We start from the raw sequence: 16,655 nt of genomic DNA on the forward strand, positions 1-16,655 counted from the left end.
AAGTACAAATTCACCCCACAAACGTGTGTGTGTGTGTATCCCTCCCTCCCTATCAGCCTCTGCTCGGCCAATTTTCACTGCTGCCTGTCCCGAAGTCCGCCTTGGAGGAAGATCACCCGAAGATCTGAGGTCTAATGTACACCCCAATCCAACACTGGCATCTCCAAATTATAAAATCATGAGGTTCATGAATAGGGTGAAAGCCTCTTCCCCAGGTTAGGGGAGCCCAAAGCTAGAGGACTTAAGTGTAAGGTGAGAGGGGAAAGATTTAAAATGGACTTGAGAGACAACCTTTTCACGGAGGGGGTTGTACTGTATGGATGAGCTGCCGGAGGAGATGGAAGCTGGTATAGTTACAACATTTAAAAGGCATCTGAATGGGTACATGAATAGGAAGGATTTAGAGGCATATAGACCAACTGCTGGCAAACGGGACTAGGATTGTTTAGGATACAGTTAGTTTTGCTATAACACATGTTTCTTCAATGTAAATTTGACTTTAATGCAATTGAAGAATCTAGATCATAGAACATGAGCTTTCCTTTTCTTATTGGCTATAATGCAATTCTAGCCTGTCTTGGATCACAGTGTATCCAAGTGTTTCTTTTTTTGATTTTGGTTAAGCGTAGTTAAGAGAAGACTCAACAACAGCAATTTGACCACAATGAGTTAAACCTTACATAAGATTCAGTGCACTTGCACAGTGGAGAAACCTGGCCTCTAGTTCTCCCGTGCGCTCTCGCGTTCCAGTTATAACTATCCCCCATTCTTTCGGTGATCCTAAGTGTACTAATATATTAGCTACAGGTCTGAATCCAGAGTCCACCACATTCAATCCTGGAATATGGAAGGTCTGTTCCATGAGGGTGGGCACAGTAGTTAGCACTGCTGCCTCACCGCGCCAGAAACCCAGGTTCTATTCCTGCCTCCGGCAACTGTCTGTGTGGAGTTTGCACATTCTCCCTGTGTCCGTGTGGATTTCCTCCAGGTGCTCCGGTTTCCTCCCACAGTCCAAAAATGTGCAGGTTAGGTGAATTGGCCATGCTAAATTGCCCGTAGTGTTAGGTGAAGGGGTAAATATAGGGGAATGGGTCTGGGTGGGTTGCTCTTTGGTGGGTCGGTGTGGACTTGTTGGGCCGAAGGGCCTGTTTCCACACTAAGTAATCTAGTCTCTGGAGTATCCTGTTGCTTTTCCCTTCTCTCACGCCTTTTTTCTGAATCCCATCCTTGTCGCCAAAACTGCCTTGGATCATAGAATGTATCCAAGCAGTTCTTTTGGATTTGGTTAAATCTTATTAAGAGAAGATTCAACAATGGCAATTTGCTTAAATGTGAATGTTTATTCAGTAGTAATGGGAGAAAGTGAGGACTGCAGATGCTGGAGATTAGAGCTGAAAATGTGTTGCTGGAAAAGCGCAGCAGGTCAGGAAGAAGGGCTTATGCCCGAAACGTCAATTCTCCTGTTCCTTGGATGCTGCCTGACCTGCTGCGCTTTTCCAGCAACACATTTTCAGTAGTAATAATGATTAGTAAGAGTAATAAATGGAAAAGAAAAGAGAAACAGCAACCAGTCTCGAGCCCTTCTGCTCGTCTGGTCCCCTCAATTTGATGACTGGTCTGAAGGCTGAGGTTTGTTCCTGACACCATTCACAATCCTGGTCCAAGGTGAAGTCCAATGACCTGGAATGAAACACTCTCTCATACAGTGTAACAAGCAGCAAAGCACAAAAAACGGCTACAGAAGACAAAACTGCTGGTTAGTATAGACAATACAGCTGCCATTTTCAGCCTGTAAAGGAATGTTCACAGGACTCATTCAAGGTCATACAGCTTGTCAAGTATCATCAATAATTTTTAGCCCTTCAGTCCGTCCTATACAATCTATTTTCTCATGCAGCTGTTGAAGGATATCATTAACTTATAGCCCTTCGGCCCATTCAATACATAGCCCCATTGGTTTAAATGGCACGGCTATTGTGCAATTTTCTTATAACATGAGATCGTAAAAGAACTGAACTATCGTGTTGTATCAGAACTGACTATCTGTTTTTAGGATATGGTTTCAAAGGTTTGTACAAACTTTAGTTTGGATGATTTTGTAAACATCTATTTTATTTTAGAGTATACACTTCAGCATATTTTTGCATACAGTTTTCATGTCTATACCAACCTTGCCTTAATCTGACCTAGTTTGCATACATACTTGCATGGAGACACATTTTATAAATTTAACTCTGTTGTTTGCTGACTTCACGAATGCACTTTATAACCTCACATTAAAGCCAGTGCTTTTATAACTTTCAAAATTCCTGCAAATGTAAATTCCTGTAAATAATAATGCACATCCTGATGCACTTTAAGTCGTTTTATACTTTATGTAACTTTGTATACTTTGTGATGTTACCTGGTATGGGGTATTTTAGCAATAAAGAAAAGTTGGCAAGAGTGGGTTTGTTTTCACTGGAACACAGGAGGTTGAGGAGCAGCCTGATGTAAGCTTCTAACATTGTAAATGCCATGAGTGGCAAGTATTAGACATTTTCCCCAGGGTGGACAGGTCAGTTATGAGGGGCTATAGGGTCAAAGTGCAATGGGATGGGGGAAGTTTTAAAAGAGATATGCGAGGCAAGTTTTTCACACAAAGGATAGTGAGTGCCTGGAACAAGTTGCTAACGGTTGTGGAAGCAAACACCATAAACAGCATTCAAGAATCACCTGAGCAAATACATGAATAGCAAAGGAATAGAGAAACCAATCCTATAAGTGAAAACATTTGTAATGGGGGAAGATAAAATATGTCCACGGAGGCTTGGAGAGCTGAAGGGCCTGTTCCTATGCTGTCTTGTTCTTCGTAATAAATGCTGAGGTTTGTGATGTCAGTATGTTTACAGGTATTAGCCATCCAGTGGTTTTAATAGAAAATTAGAAGTTGCTTTTACACAGTCTTTATAAATATTCAGTGCGTTTCTAATACACATTTAGTCCTGCCCTATGGAAGAAATTAAAAAACCTAAGTTGAATGGCGTATGTGCAAATGAGCTTATTTGTGTAGGAAAAGAACTTGTTGCAGTGTAGGAGCAAATTACTGTAATGCTATTTAGCTCTTCCTAACCTCCAGACAAAATAACTTGGTTCCACAACAGATTACCTACTACTTCAGTATAATCACTGCTGATGTACAGGCAAGCTGACAGTTTGTCACAACCGACTTAAGAAAGTGCACAAAAATTCCAGCCCACTACTCAAAGGGTCATCACATTCAATCAAATTACTGAGTCCGCAACTTGCCTAATCAATGAACTCTGGTCAACAGAAAACGCTGACCAAGTTTCTATAATTAACAAGAAACTACCAATTATTACAAAGTTGTCAACTCTTCATAATTTTGTTTGTAGTTGTCAATATATAACTTAACTAAATGAAGCTCTAACCCCATTCTTAAACTACTTCTCTCACATACAGAAAAACTAACAATCGTTTAGGTGGAGAAAAGACAACAAGAGAAAGGCACCTGTCCACAGGATTCCATGTTGCTTTTGCTTCCCAAATTATTCTGATCAGACTTTCGTGTTTCTGGATTCTTTCAGCTGCTTTCTAAAGAGAAGAGCAGTTGACACCTTAATTGCTCAGTCTTTCAGTTAGAGGCACCAGCTTAGAGCAAACAGTGGGAGATAATAGATTGCTATCTATGTACATGTTTAATTACTTCACTGCAGAGCGCAAGAGAGACTCTTTCTCTATTAGTGTGGAGGCTTCTGTCCATGTACTGTTCACGCATTCTGTTTCCCCTGCCCAGGAGCCGGTTGTGTTGATGACTTCTAGCATCCACAATTGGTCTTAATTGTGCAAACCAATCAGCCATCTGTCTTTGGGCAAAGCTTGTTTTGTGTGCCCACAGTGCTGTGGCACTTTAGGGATGAGAGCAGAGAATTGGGAAAGAAGTTTAGTCGCAAAAAGGTTGAGGAATAATAGCAAACTTTTCAGAAAATAGCTGCTGGTTCACAGCAAAGACATATATATAAGCAAGGAAGAAGGACTCTAGGAAAGAGATTAACCATGGTTGGTTTATCAGGGAAGTTAGCTGAAAATGTGTTGCCGGAAAAGCACAGCAGGTCAGGCAGCATCCAAGGAGTAGGAGAGTCGACGTTTCAGGCATGAGACCTTATCCGAGAAGTTACAATAGCGTCAAATTGCAAGAAAAAAGGTTTAAAAAACATCAAAAGACCACTAATAAAAAGGGAGAAAATAAACTGAGCATAAACTTGCAAATAATATCAGAATCCACAACAAGGCTTACTTTAAATGTACAAAAAGGAAGAGAGAAGCCAAATTGAGCATCAGTGCACTAAAGACCAAGGCTGATTAAAATAATGGGGCATTGGGAAATGTGGAGGTGTTGACTAGATATTTTGATTCAGTCTTCACAGCAGAAGACACAAATGTGAGCTGAAAAATGTGTTGCTGCCTGACCTGCGCTTTTCCAGCAACACACTTTTCAGCTCTCATTTGTGTCTTCTGCTGTGAAGACTGAATCAAAATATCTAGTCAACACCTCCACATTTCCCAATGCCCCATTATTTTAATCAGCCTTGGTCTTTAGTGCACCGATGCTCAATTTGGCTTCTCTCTTACTTTTAAATGTATAAAAAGGAAGCCTTGTTGTGGATTCCAATATTTGCAAGTTTATGCTCAGATTATTTTCTCCCTTTTTTTTTATTAGTGGTCTTTTGGTGTTTTTTAAACCTTTTTTTTCTCTTGCAATTTGACACTATTGTAACTTCTCTGATAAGGTCTCATGCCTGAAACGTCGACTCTCCTGCTCCTTGGATGCTGCCTGACCTGTGCTTTTCCAGCATCAAAGGAGCAGGAGAATCGACATTTCTGGCATAAGCCCTTCAGGAATGAGGAGGGTGTGCCAAGCAGGCTAAGATAAAAGGTAGGGAGGAGGGACTTGGGGGAGGGGCGTTGAGAATGTGATGGGTGGAAGGAGGTTAAGTGAGAGTGATAGGTCGGGAAGAAGATTTCAGGTCAAGAAGGCAGTGCTGAGTCAGAGGGTTGGGACTGAAAAGGTGGGGGGAGGGGAAATGAGGAAGCTGGAGAAATCTGCATTCATCCCTTGTGGTTGGAGGGTTCCTAGGTGAAAGATGAGGTGCTCTTCCTCCAGGCCTCATGTTGCCATGGTCTGGTGATGGAGGCCAAGGACCTGCATGTCCTTGGCGGAGTGGGAGGGGAAGTTAAAGTGCTCAGCCACGGGGGGGTTGGGTTGGTTGGTGCAGGTGTCCCAGAGGAGTTCTCTGAAACGTTCAGCAAGTAGGCGGCCTGTCTCTCCAATGTATAGGAGGCTACATCAGGTGCAGCGGATGCAGTAAATGATGTGTGTAGGTGCAGGTGAATGTGACAAATATGGAAGGATCCCTTGGGGCCTTGGAGGGAAGTGAGGGGGGGAGGTGTGGGCGCAAGTTTCGCATTTCTTGCGGTTGCAGGGAAAGGTGCCGGGAGTGGAGGTTGGGTTGGTGGGGGGGGTGTGGACCTGACGAGGGAGTCGCGGAGGGAGTGGTCTTTCCAGAACGCTGATAGGGGAGGGAAATATATCCTTGGTGGTGGGGTCTGTTTGGAAGTGACGGAAATGACGAAGGATGATACGATATATCTGGAGGTTGGTAGGGTGGTAGGTGAGGTCCAGTGGGGTTCTGTCCTGGTGGCGATTTGGAGAGGCGGGCTTCAAGGGCAGAGGAGATGTGGTGGATAGTATCGTCAACCATGTATCACATCGTGATAGTTGTGGCCACACCTCCCCCCTCACTTCCCTCCAAGGCCCCAAGGAATCCTTCCATATCCGTCACAAATTCACCTTCACCTCCATACATCTCATTTACTGCATCCGCTGCACCCAATGTGGCCCCCTATACATTGGGGAGACAGGCCGCCTACTTCCGGAACGTTTCAGAACACCTCTGGGACACCCGCACCAACCAATCCAATCACCCCGTGGCTGAACACTTTAACTCCCCCTCCCACTCTGCCAAGGACATGCAGGTCTTTGACCTCCTCCATCGCCAGACCATAACAACATGACACCTGGAGGAAGAGCACCTCATCTTCCGCCTAGGAACCCTCCAACCACAAGGAATGAATGCAGATTTCTCCAGCTTCCTCATTTCCCCTCTTCCCCCCCCCCCCCCCCCCACCTTTTTGTTTCTCAGTCCCAACCCTCTGACTCAGCATCGCCTTCTTGACCTGCAAGCTTCTTCCTGATTTCTCCACCCCCTCCACTCCCTCTCTGGCCTATCGCCCTCACCTTAACCTCCTTCCACCTATTGCATTCCCAATGCCTCTTCCCTAAGTCCCTCCTCCCTACCTTTTATCTTCGCCTGCTTGGCACACCCTCTTCATTCCTGAAGAAGGGCTTATGCCCGAAACGTTGATTCTCCTTTGCTGCCTGACCTGCTGCGCTTTTCCAGCAACACATTTTTCAGCTCTGATCTCCAACATCTGCAGTCCTCACTTTCTCCTAGAAGACACAAATAGCCTTCTAAAATTACTAAATATTAAAGGACAAAAGGAGGACCGGAAATAAAGATAATAACTATCACTAGAGAGGAAATGCAAGGGAATCTAATGCGGCTAAAGACAGATATGTTTGCTGGGCCTGATGCAATATATCCGAGATATCAAAGGAAGTAGCTACAGATAATTGATGTACTGGTAGTAATATTTGAGTAATCCTTTACATGCTGGAAAAGTCGCAGAGGATTGGAAAACAGTCAAGTAGCACCTCTAATTTTGCTTTCCTTTTTAAATAAAAAATTAACTGTCGGCCAGTTAGTTGTGTGTTTCTGGGAACGTGCTAGAGTCTCTTAGAAAGGATGCAACAGCAAAGTATTTAGAAATAGAAAATATGATCAAGCAGAAAGTGTGGCTTCATGAAGAGGAAATTGTGACATTCACTAAAATTTATTGAGCATGTAATAAGCAGGATCAATAAAGCAGACGCAGTAGATGTAGTATTTGGATTTTCAGAAGGTGTTTGATTAAGTACCATACAATAGGCTATTTTAGAGTCAGTCAGCTGCACAGCACGGAAACAGACGCTTTGGTCCAACATCTCCTCCATGCCAACCAGATATCCCAACCCAATCTAGTCCCACCTGCCAACACCTGGCCCATATTCTTCCAAACCCTTCCTGTTCATATACCCATCCAGATGTCTTTTAAATGTTGCAGTTGTACCAGCCTTCTCCACCTCATCTGGCAGCTCATTCCATACACATACCACCCCCTGCGTGTAAAAGTTGCCCTGTAGGTCTCCTTTTATATCATCTCTGTTCTCTCACCCTAAATCTATGCCCTCTAGCTCTGGACTCTTTTTTTCCCCCCCCAACCCCAGGGAAAATACTCTGCCCATTTCCCTTATCCATGCCATCATGATTCCACAAGCCTCCATGGTCACCTCTGACGCTCTGGGGAAGTCAGCCCCAGCCCGCTCAGCTCCTCCCCCCCCCACCCCCCCACAGCTCATAAAATAAGAGCTCATAGTTTTGGTGATAGTCAATCTTCTATCCAAGCTAATATACTAACTAATAGATTTGCCAGCAATTGGCTCTTATCCCTCTAAGACCTTCCTATTCACATACCCATCCAGATGTCTTTTAATGTTGTAATAGTACCAGCCTCCTCCTTCCTCTGGCAGCTCATTCCATACATTCACCACCCTCTGCATGAAAAAGTTGCCCCTAAGATCCCTTTTTAAATCTTTCCCCTCTCTCCCGTAACCTATGACCTCTAGTTCTGACTTGCCCCACACCTGGGAAAAGATCTTTTCCATTTACCCTATCCATGCCTCATGATTTTTTTGAACTTCTACAAGGTCACCCCTCAATCTCTGACGGTCCAGGGAAAACAGCCCCAGCCTATTCAGCTTCTCTCTGTAGCTCAAACTCTGCAACCCGAGCAACATCATTATCTTTTCTGAGACCTTTCAAGTTTCACAACATCCTTCCGATAGGAGGGAGACCAGAATTACACACCATATTCCAAAAAAATGGCCTAAACAAAGTACTGTACAGTCGCAACATGACCTCCCAACTCCAGTATTCGAGGCTCTGACCAGTGAAGGAAAGCATACCAAACATCTTCACTATCCTATCTACTTGCAACTCCACAAGAAAAACTTCTATCCTTATCTGGCCTTGCCTACATGTGATTTTAGATCTGCAGCAATGTGGTTGACTCTTAACTGCCCTCTGGGCAATTACGAATGGGCAATGGATTTTAGCTTAGCCAACTATGCCCATGTGCTATGAACTAACTTCTTGAAAAATGGTTGGCCATTGCATCAGAAAAAGATTTGCCTCATCTTCAAAGATCAAATGCTTTAAATTCAAAGAAATATGTAAATATGATCTAAATTTATCCCATCCAAAAGATGTCTCTTACTATGTAGAACTTCTGAGATACACTAATGTATTAACCTTGATCTTGTAAACACCTGGTGTAAAGTTTTTGAAGTGAAATGCTTTCGGTGCACCAGTGAGCTAGGCTATTGTTTGGACTTGGAGAAAGTGAGGACTGGAGATCAGAGTCGAGAGTGTGGTGATGGAAAGGCGCAGCATGTCAGGCTGTATCCAAGGAGCAGGAGAATAAATGTTTCAGCCGTAAACCCCTCAGGAATGAGGCTTGTGGGCTGGGGGCCGAGAGATAATGCAATAGGTAGATGAAGGTGAGGGAGAAGGTCATAAGGTGGAGCAGATAGATGGGAAAGGTGGTGGACAAGTCAGGAAAGCGGTGCTGAGGTGGAGGCTTGGGATTGGGATAATGTGGGGAGGGGAAAGTGAGGCAACTGTTGAAATCCACATTGATCCCGTGTGGTTGCAAGGTCCCAAGGCAGAAAGTGAGGCGCTCTTCTTCCTCCAGGCATCGGGTGGTAAGGGTTTGGCGATGGAGGCGGCACGGGATCCGCATGTCCTTGGAGGTGTGGGCGAGCGAGTTGAAATGTTCAGCCACGGGGCAGTCGGGTTGGTTTGTGCAGAGATGTTCGCTAACGATCCGCAAGTAGGTGTCCAGTCTTCTCCAATGTAGAGAAGACCATGTTGGGTGCAATGGATATAGTAGATTACATTGGTTGAGGTACATGTAAATTTCTGTCGGATGTGAAAGCATTCTTTGGGGCCTTGGACGAGGGTGAAAGGAGTGGTGTGGGTGCAGGTTTTGCACTTTTGCGTTGGCAGGGAAGGTGCTAGGAGTGGGGTGTAAACTGGTGGGGGGCATGAATCTGACCAGGGAGTCAGAGGGAATGGTATGTACGGAACACTGATCAGGGTGGGAATGGAAAATATATTTGGTGGTGGGGTCTCTATTTATAGACTTCTGGCACAATTGCTCAACCTCATCATCTCAACAAACAAGGGTAGGGTTTATACCATTAATAGTGGGGCCTTGGGTAGCATTGTAGAACGGAGGGATCGAGGGATGCAGGTACATAATACTTTAAAGTTTGTGTGACATACAGACAGGGTGATTAAAAAGGCATTTGGTACGCTTGCCTTTATTGCTCAGTTCTTTTGAGTATAGCAATTGGGAGATAATGTTAAGATTGTACAGGACATTGATGAGGCCTCTTCTAGATTATTGCATCCAGTACTTTTTGCCAAGTTGTAGGAAGGATATTATCAAACTGAATAGACTTCTGGCACAATTGCTCAACCTTATCTCCTTAGCTTGAGTTGAGAAGTATTTGTCTGAGGCATCTCAGGGATTCTTTCATTGTGACAACGTCCAAGAATGGAAGTGTGTGCAATTGTAGTAACTGCAGTGATGTTTCTCTACTGTCTGCTACAGGGAATCTTGGTGCAAAGATTCTCCCCAGTTGAAACCTCAAAGGACTGAAGAACAACTTCTGCTCTATAGTTTTCTACCATTGAGTGACACCACAGAAATGATTTGCATGCAACAAAAAAAACTAGGAACATGCAAGTAATAGCACTGATTACTGTAAACGGTCTTTATTGACCTCCCAAAAAACCTTTGCTGGCTTCTTCAACTGGCTAATGGCATATCTTCCTGATTTGGTCACCATTAGTAATTTATCACCTCCTCTGCCTAGTCCACAATGTGCAAGTTGTGCTCCTTACCACTGAAACCACCAGATCCTATCCTAGTGTGGATTGTGGTCAAACAAGACTATAACAATCCATCTATTTTTCCTTGCTGCAATATTACACCTTAACTCTGGCAAATTACCACAAGCCTGGAGATAAATCTACAGACCGTGCAGGAAATTGTTCAGCCAATACATTTCAACTCAACAGCAAAATTGCTCCAGCTTCAGTCATTGAGCTGCAGTATGCAAATAGGCACATAGCACAGAAATTGACTCTTCAGGGCAATTTGTCCATGTCGATCAGGTTTCCCAATTAGTCCCATTTGCCTGCATTTGGCACATATCCCTTAAACCTTTCCTATTCATGTACTGCCCAAATGTCTTTTTTTAAATATTGTAACTGTAGCTGCATCTACCACTTCCTCTGGCAGTTCATTCTACATACACACCACCCTCTGTGTGAAAAGGTCCCCCAGCAGATCCCTTTTAAATCTTTCCCTTCTCATCTTAAAACTATGCCTTCTAGTTTTGAATTCCCCAACCTATGCAAAAGACCTTTTTTATGCTGTTAATCATATCTGTGCTCCTCATGATTTTATATGGTCACCATTCAACCTCCTATGCTGCAGGGAAGAAAGTTGTAGCCTCTCCTAGCGCAACAGCACTCACTCTAAAACTGTGTATTGCAAATCATTTTAAACTCCTTCAAATCATCTGAGGAAAATGTGTTTCACAAAGCACCTAGAAGAGAGTTCATAGTGCAGGTTCATAATTCCTTGAAAGTAGAATAGCAGGTAGATAGGATAGTAAAGATGTTTGATATGCTTTCCTTTTTATTTGTCAGAACAGTAGAGTATAGGAGTTGGGAGGTCATGTTGCGACTGTACAGGACATTGGTTAGGCCATTTTTGGAATATGATGTGTAATTCTGGTCTCCCTTTATTAAGCTCAACAGTCCTCCTCTTCTCTTCTCTCCACCCCCCCACTCTGAGCCAACAGTGAAGATCCATGGCAAGATTGTGGAAAGTTTGGAATATTTCCCATTGTCATAGGAGTGTCCTTTTAAATAAAGACCGATCTAGCCGGCAAAATTTATCATCGCCTCTACTGTGGCTGCTCGGTCTTCAGCCAACTATGGAAAAGAGTATTTGAGAGTTTAGATCTCAAACCTTGTGACTAAGATGATTTATTGGGCAGGAGTGATGCTCCAAACACTTGGACAACCTCCAGCAGATATCTCAAAGCCCTGGAGAAATCCCTCCAGCAGTGCCTTCAAAAGATCTTCTAAATCTGGAAGGTACAACAGCAATGTGATTTCCCATGCTAATGTACCCAGTATCACAATTACTCAACTCTAGCTCCACTGGAAGGGCCTTGGTCATTTGCATGATACTAGACGCCCCAAGCGACTGTTGTATTCTGACCCTGGTTGCAGCAGGAGCTTTCCACAATGACAATGGAAACACTTTAAAAATGATCTCAAAGCATCCCTGAAAACAAGAAATATTTGTTGATTCTGACAAACTGAAATGGGAGAGCATTTGCTTGGGAAGGTAGCAAACCCATCAAGAAACCCCGGGAATACAGAGACAAAAATTTTTAGGCATCGGTGAGTGCACAAACTTCCAAATAACTCAATCAACCGACTCTGAGTATCACCTGCTCTGCATTTGGCAGAATCTTCTGATTGTGCATTGGACTTATTTGCTATGTGAGAACCTAAGTGAAAGTGTGATATCCTTGAACAAAAGGAGCCGTAGTAGCAGCGGAGAGCAATTCATCTAGCTATTTTATAATATGTCCAGTTTTCCTTTCCATTTCTTTGGAACAAAAATAATTTAGTTTTCGATTGTTACAGTTTTCATTAGCTTGGGCATCTGTATTTGCTTTGTAATTTGGTAGTGGGAGTCTGGAACTTAAAGGGTGTTGGCAAGCAAGCTGGAAGAACACAGCAAGTCAAGCAACATCAGGAGGTGGTGAAGTCAAAGTTTCAGGTATAACCTTTCTTCAGGATTGTGGGTGGGTGTAAGGGGAGCTGCAGATAAGTGGAGTGGTGGGCAGAATGGTGACGTGGGGGATAGTGAATACAAGTGGAGGGTACAACTTGGTTGGTCAATGGGAGGAATGAATCCAGCTAGTAGTTAGAAGGAAGGGTCAGTGAGAGTAATAGAAGGGAAGGGGCGGGGCTGGGAAGGGAGTCCGGTGAGGGGAAGGGTGGTTATTTGAAATTGGACAACTGTATTGAATCCTCTGGACCGTAGGCTGCCCAGGTGGAAGATGAGGTGTTCCTCCAATTTGCAGTCTGATTTATTGTGGCAATGGAGAAGGCCAAGGATGGTCATGTTGGAAAGGGAGCGGGAAGGGGATTTAAAATGTGCAGTGACCGGGAGGTCAGGTTGGCCCCAACAGGCCCATCTGACGTGCTTGACAAAACATTCCCTTAGTTTATGTTTGGTCTCCCCAATGTGGTCTTCTCTACATTGGGAGAACCAGATGCATTAAAGTCAGAAACCCATGCAATATTTAAGCAGTATTTAGATATTATGTGTTGCCATGGCCTCCAGAGCTATGGACCAAAATTGGAAAATGGGATTAGTGGAGCCACATGTTTGTTGACTGGCATAAACATGCTGAATAGCTGTTTGTGATGTAGACATTGGAGAGGATAAAGTGGCAGAGTTCAGATTATCATCATTAATTTCTAACATTGAAGCAGAATAGTCAATTCAGCATCTGTTTTGCAATTTAGATAACTCATTGCTGATCTGTCATAACGCAACCTGTCTGACTTGGTTTCATAACTTTTTGTTAGGTAAGGCCAGAAAGTGTTATCAATTTCCATTTTGAAATCTTTGACCTAGCACCAACAGCTTTGTGCAAGAGTTTGATTGTAAAGGAACATAAAGTATTTAGAATCTGAAGTAGGTTGATGCTGTTTGTGTTATTTCAAATACAAAATAGGGTAATTACTTGAAATGCTTAGGAAATGTTCATGACAACTGTAATGTTTGAACAGCTGGTTTTCTTTTGTAGGATGTGGTAAATTCGCACCCTGGGTTGACATTTCTTCGGGAAGCATCAGAATTTCACACTCGATATATTACTACAGTAAGTGCTTCTTCTAGAGGACTCTCTTCTTCAGCTGATGTTTTTATGTACTTCTTTCAGCCCTGCCAACAAGATTGCTATAGCCCTGATGGATAATTTTATAAAAGGAGGCCCCTTGCGTTTTTATTTTTGAAATCATCTTCTATATCTCTCAATATCTTTAAATCTTAAAAAAGAAGAGATGGGGCAGAAATGAAGGACAGCTTTTCAATCTACCGTACTTTTAAACAATAATGCAAGTATGGCTGGCTCGCAAACAGTTGTAAGGCTGAGAGAGTTTAGATAGACTGGAAGGACATGGTTGACATGTATAAAATTTATAAGAGGAATAGACAGGCCAGAAAGGAAGAACTTGTCTCGTATTGGAAGGATCAGTGACTGGGAACATAGATTTAAGGCAAGGTACAAGAGGTTTATAGGGGATGTGAGGAATTTGTTTTTCACCCTGAGTGGTGGGCATCTAGAATTCAATATCTGTAAGGGTGGTAGAGGCAGAAAAGCTTCCAGTATTTTAGATGTGCAATTCTGATGCTAAGGCATACAAGGCTATGCATCAGATGTTGGAAAATGGGATAAGAAGGGTTAGGTGTTTGTGTTTGGCACAAGGTCAGTGGGCTGAGGCACATTTGTTTTTGTGCTGTAGACCTCTTGACTCTGACTTTTTAATGATGTAAAGATAGGATGCTGTTTGATTAATCAACTGTTTTCTTGATTGGGGCAGGATATCTGGAAATGTTGGGCACACAGGTTCTGCAGAACTGAAGAGGACCCTGCTTTCTTTTATTCCACTTTTCCAAGGAGAGTATAAAGGCAGTAGGAGTATACTTAAGAGGGAAATCAGGAGGGCAAAAAGGGGACATGAAATAGCTTTGGCAAACAGAATAAAGGAGAATCCAAAGGGTCTCTACAAATACAAAAAGATGACCTGGGAGAGAATAGGGTCCCTCAGATCAGCAAGGCGGCCTTTGTGTGGAGCTGCAGAAAATGGGGGAAATACTAAATGAGTATTTTGCATCAGTATTTACTGTGGAAAAGGATATGGAAGATATAGACTGTAGGGAAATGGATGGTGACACCTTGAAAAATGTTCATATTACAGAGGAGGAAGTGCTATGTCTTGAAACGCATAAAGGTGGATAAATCCCTAGGACCGGATCAGGTGTACCCTAGAGGTGGGCAGCTAGAGAAGTGATTACTGGGCCTGTTGCTGAGATATTTTTACCATCAAAATTCACAAGTGAGGTGCTGGAAGACTGGAGGTTGGCTAATGTGGTGCCACTGTATAAGAAGGGTGGTAAGGACAAGCCAGGGAACGATAGACCAGTGAGCCTGACGTCGGTGATGGGCAAGTGGTTGGAGGGAATCCTAAGGGTCAGGATGTACATGTGTTTGGAAAGGCAAGGACTGATTGGGGATAGTCAACATGGCTTTGTGCGAGGGAAATCATGTCTCCCAAACTTGATTTTCTTTTTTGAAGAAGAAACAAAGGATTGGTGAGGGCAGAGCGGTAGATGTGATCTATATGGACTTCAGTAAGGCATTCAACAAGGTTCCCCATGGGAGACTGATTAGCACCCTAATAGAGGGAGAGCTAGTCATTTGGATACAGAACTGGGTCAAAGGTGGTGGTGGGGGGGTTATTTTTCAGACTGAAGGCCTGTGACCAGTGGAGTGCCATATGATCGGTGCTGGGTCCACTACTATTTGTCATTTACATAAATGATTTGGATGTGAGCATAAGAGGTACAGTTAGTAAGTTTATAGATGACACCAAAATTGGAGGTGTAGTGGACAGCGAAGAAAGTAGCCTCCAGATTACAACAGGATCTTGATCAGACGGGCCAATGGGTTTTAATTCAGATAAATGTGAGGTGCTGCATCTTGGGAAAGCAACTCTTAGCAGGACTTATACACTTAATGGTAAGGTCCTAGGGAGTGTTGCTGAACAGAGACCAGGGAGTGCAGGTTCATAGCTCCTTGAAAGTGGAGTTGCAGGTAGATAGGATAGTGAAGAAGGCATTTGGTATGTTTTCCTTTATTGGTCAGAGTATTGAGTACAGGAGTTGGGAGGTCGTGTTGCAGCTGTACAGGACATTGTTAGGCCACTGTTGGAATATTGTGTGCAATTCTGGTTGCCTTCCCATCAGAAGGATGTTGTGAAACTTGAAAGGATTCAGAAAAGATTTACAAGGATGTTGCCAGGGTTGGAGGATTTGAGCTATAGGGAGAGGCTGGACAGGCTGGGGCTGTCTTCCCTGGAGCGTCGGAGGCTAAGGGATGACCTTACAGAGGGTTACAAAATTTGAGGGGCATGAATAGGATAAATAGACAGTGTTTTCCCTGGAGTCGGAGTCCAGAACTAGAGGGCATAGGTTTAGGGTGAGAGGGGAAAGATATAAAAGGGACCTAAAGGGCACTTTCCACACACAGATGGTAAGTGTATGGAATGAGCTGCCAGAGGATGTGGTGTAGCCTGGTACAATTGCAACATTTAAAAGGCATTTGGATGGGTATATGAATAGGACTGGTTTGGAGGGATATGGGCCGTGTGCTGGCAGGTGGGACTAGATTGGGTTGGGATACCCGCTTGGCGTAGACCGGTTGGACCGAAGAGTCTGTTTCCATGCTGTACATCTCTATGACTCTATAACTGGCTGCTGGGCAAAGCAACAGGCTGGAATGATGGTTACCAACTGGGAAAGCTACAGGAAAAAGTCACCAGTCTCCATTCATTAAGAGATTGCAGATGTTGGTTGGGATCGATCAGTGCCCAGTATTTAGACGGGAGAGCAAAATCAGTAGGTGATGGGGGAACCTGTCTTCCAACTGCAGAAGTAGATGGTACAATGTTAGGATTTCTTTCATTTGAAAGACAGCGTTGAGGAGGGGGGGGTCCATGGTTGAGGTCTACAAAATCATGAGCGGTATAAACAGGATGGATGATGAGCTTTGTTTTCCCCAGAGTGGGAGTCTCTATTACTAGAGGTCATGAGCTTAAGCTGAGAGGGGAAAAGGTTAAGGCAAATATGAGTGGAAGGTTCTTTCTGCAGGGGTGGTGAGTGCCTGCAATATGTTGCCAGCGGAAGTGGGAGAGGCGGGCATGGTAATGTTCCTTAAGATGTATCTAGACAGATATGTGAATGGGGAGGGAACAGAGGGATACAGATCCTTGGAAAATAGGTGACAGGTTTAGATAGAGGAGCTGGATCGGCACAGGCTTGGAGGACTGAAGGGCCTGTTTCTGTGCTATAATTTTCTTTGTTAACACTGGATGTAGAAGTCAGCAGACCATGGAATCATAAAACTGAGGGAATTGACAGATCACTGACTTGAGTCTGGCTCAGAGGCTCGTGTAAGAAGTCAGATTTTGGCTGATTGCAGAGTAAACAGCTGAACTTAACATCGGAAGGAATGGCTGACCAATCTTAGACCTCCTGTCTATTTCCTC

General features: G+C 43.7%; 1 protein-coding gene across 3 annotated transcripts in view; it reads left to right on the forward strand.

Moving 5' to 3' along the window:
* Nucleotides 1–16,655, forward strand: part of ppp2r3b (protein phosphatase 2, regulatory subunit B'', beta) — a 122,652-nt gene that overhangs the window by 68,632 nt on the left and 37,365 nt on the right. For all 3 annotated transcript variants that reach the window (XR_011961477.1, XM_072576932.1, XM_072576933.1), the window contains one exon: nt 13,133–13,207. Coding sequence is in view for 2 of the 3 variants with exons in the window: in XM_072576932.1 (XP_072433033.1) it covers nt 13,133–13,207 (75 nt within the window). In the remaining variant the exon portion in view is untranslated. The remainder of the gene's footprint in view (nt 1–13,132; nt 13,208–16,655) is intronic.

This window comes from Chiloscyllium punctatum, chromosome 9 (genome assembly GCF_047496795.1).
Source record: "Chiloscyllium punctatum isolate Juve2018m chromosome 9, sChiPun1.3, whole genome shotgun sequence".
Classification (NCBI taxonomy): domain Eukaryota; kingdom Metazoa; phylum Chordata; class Chondrichthyes; order Orectolobiformes; family Hemiscylliidae; genus Chiloscyllium; species Chiloscyllium punctatum.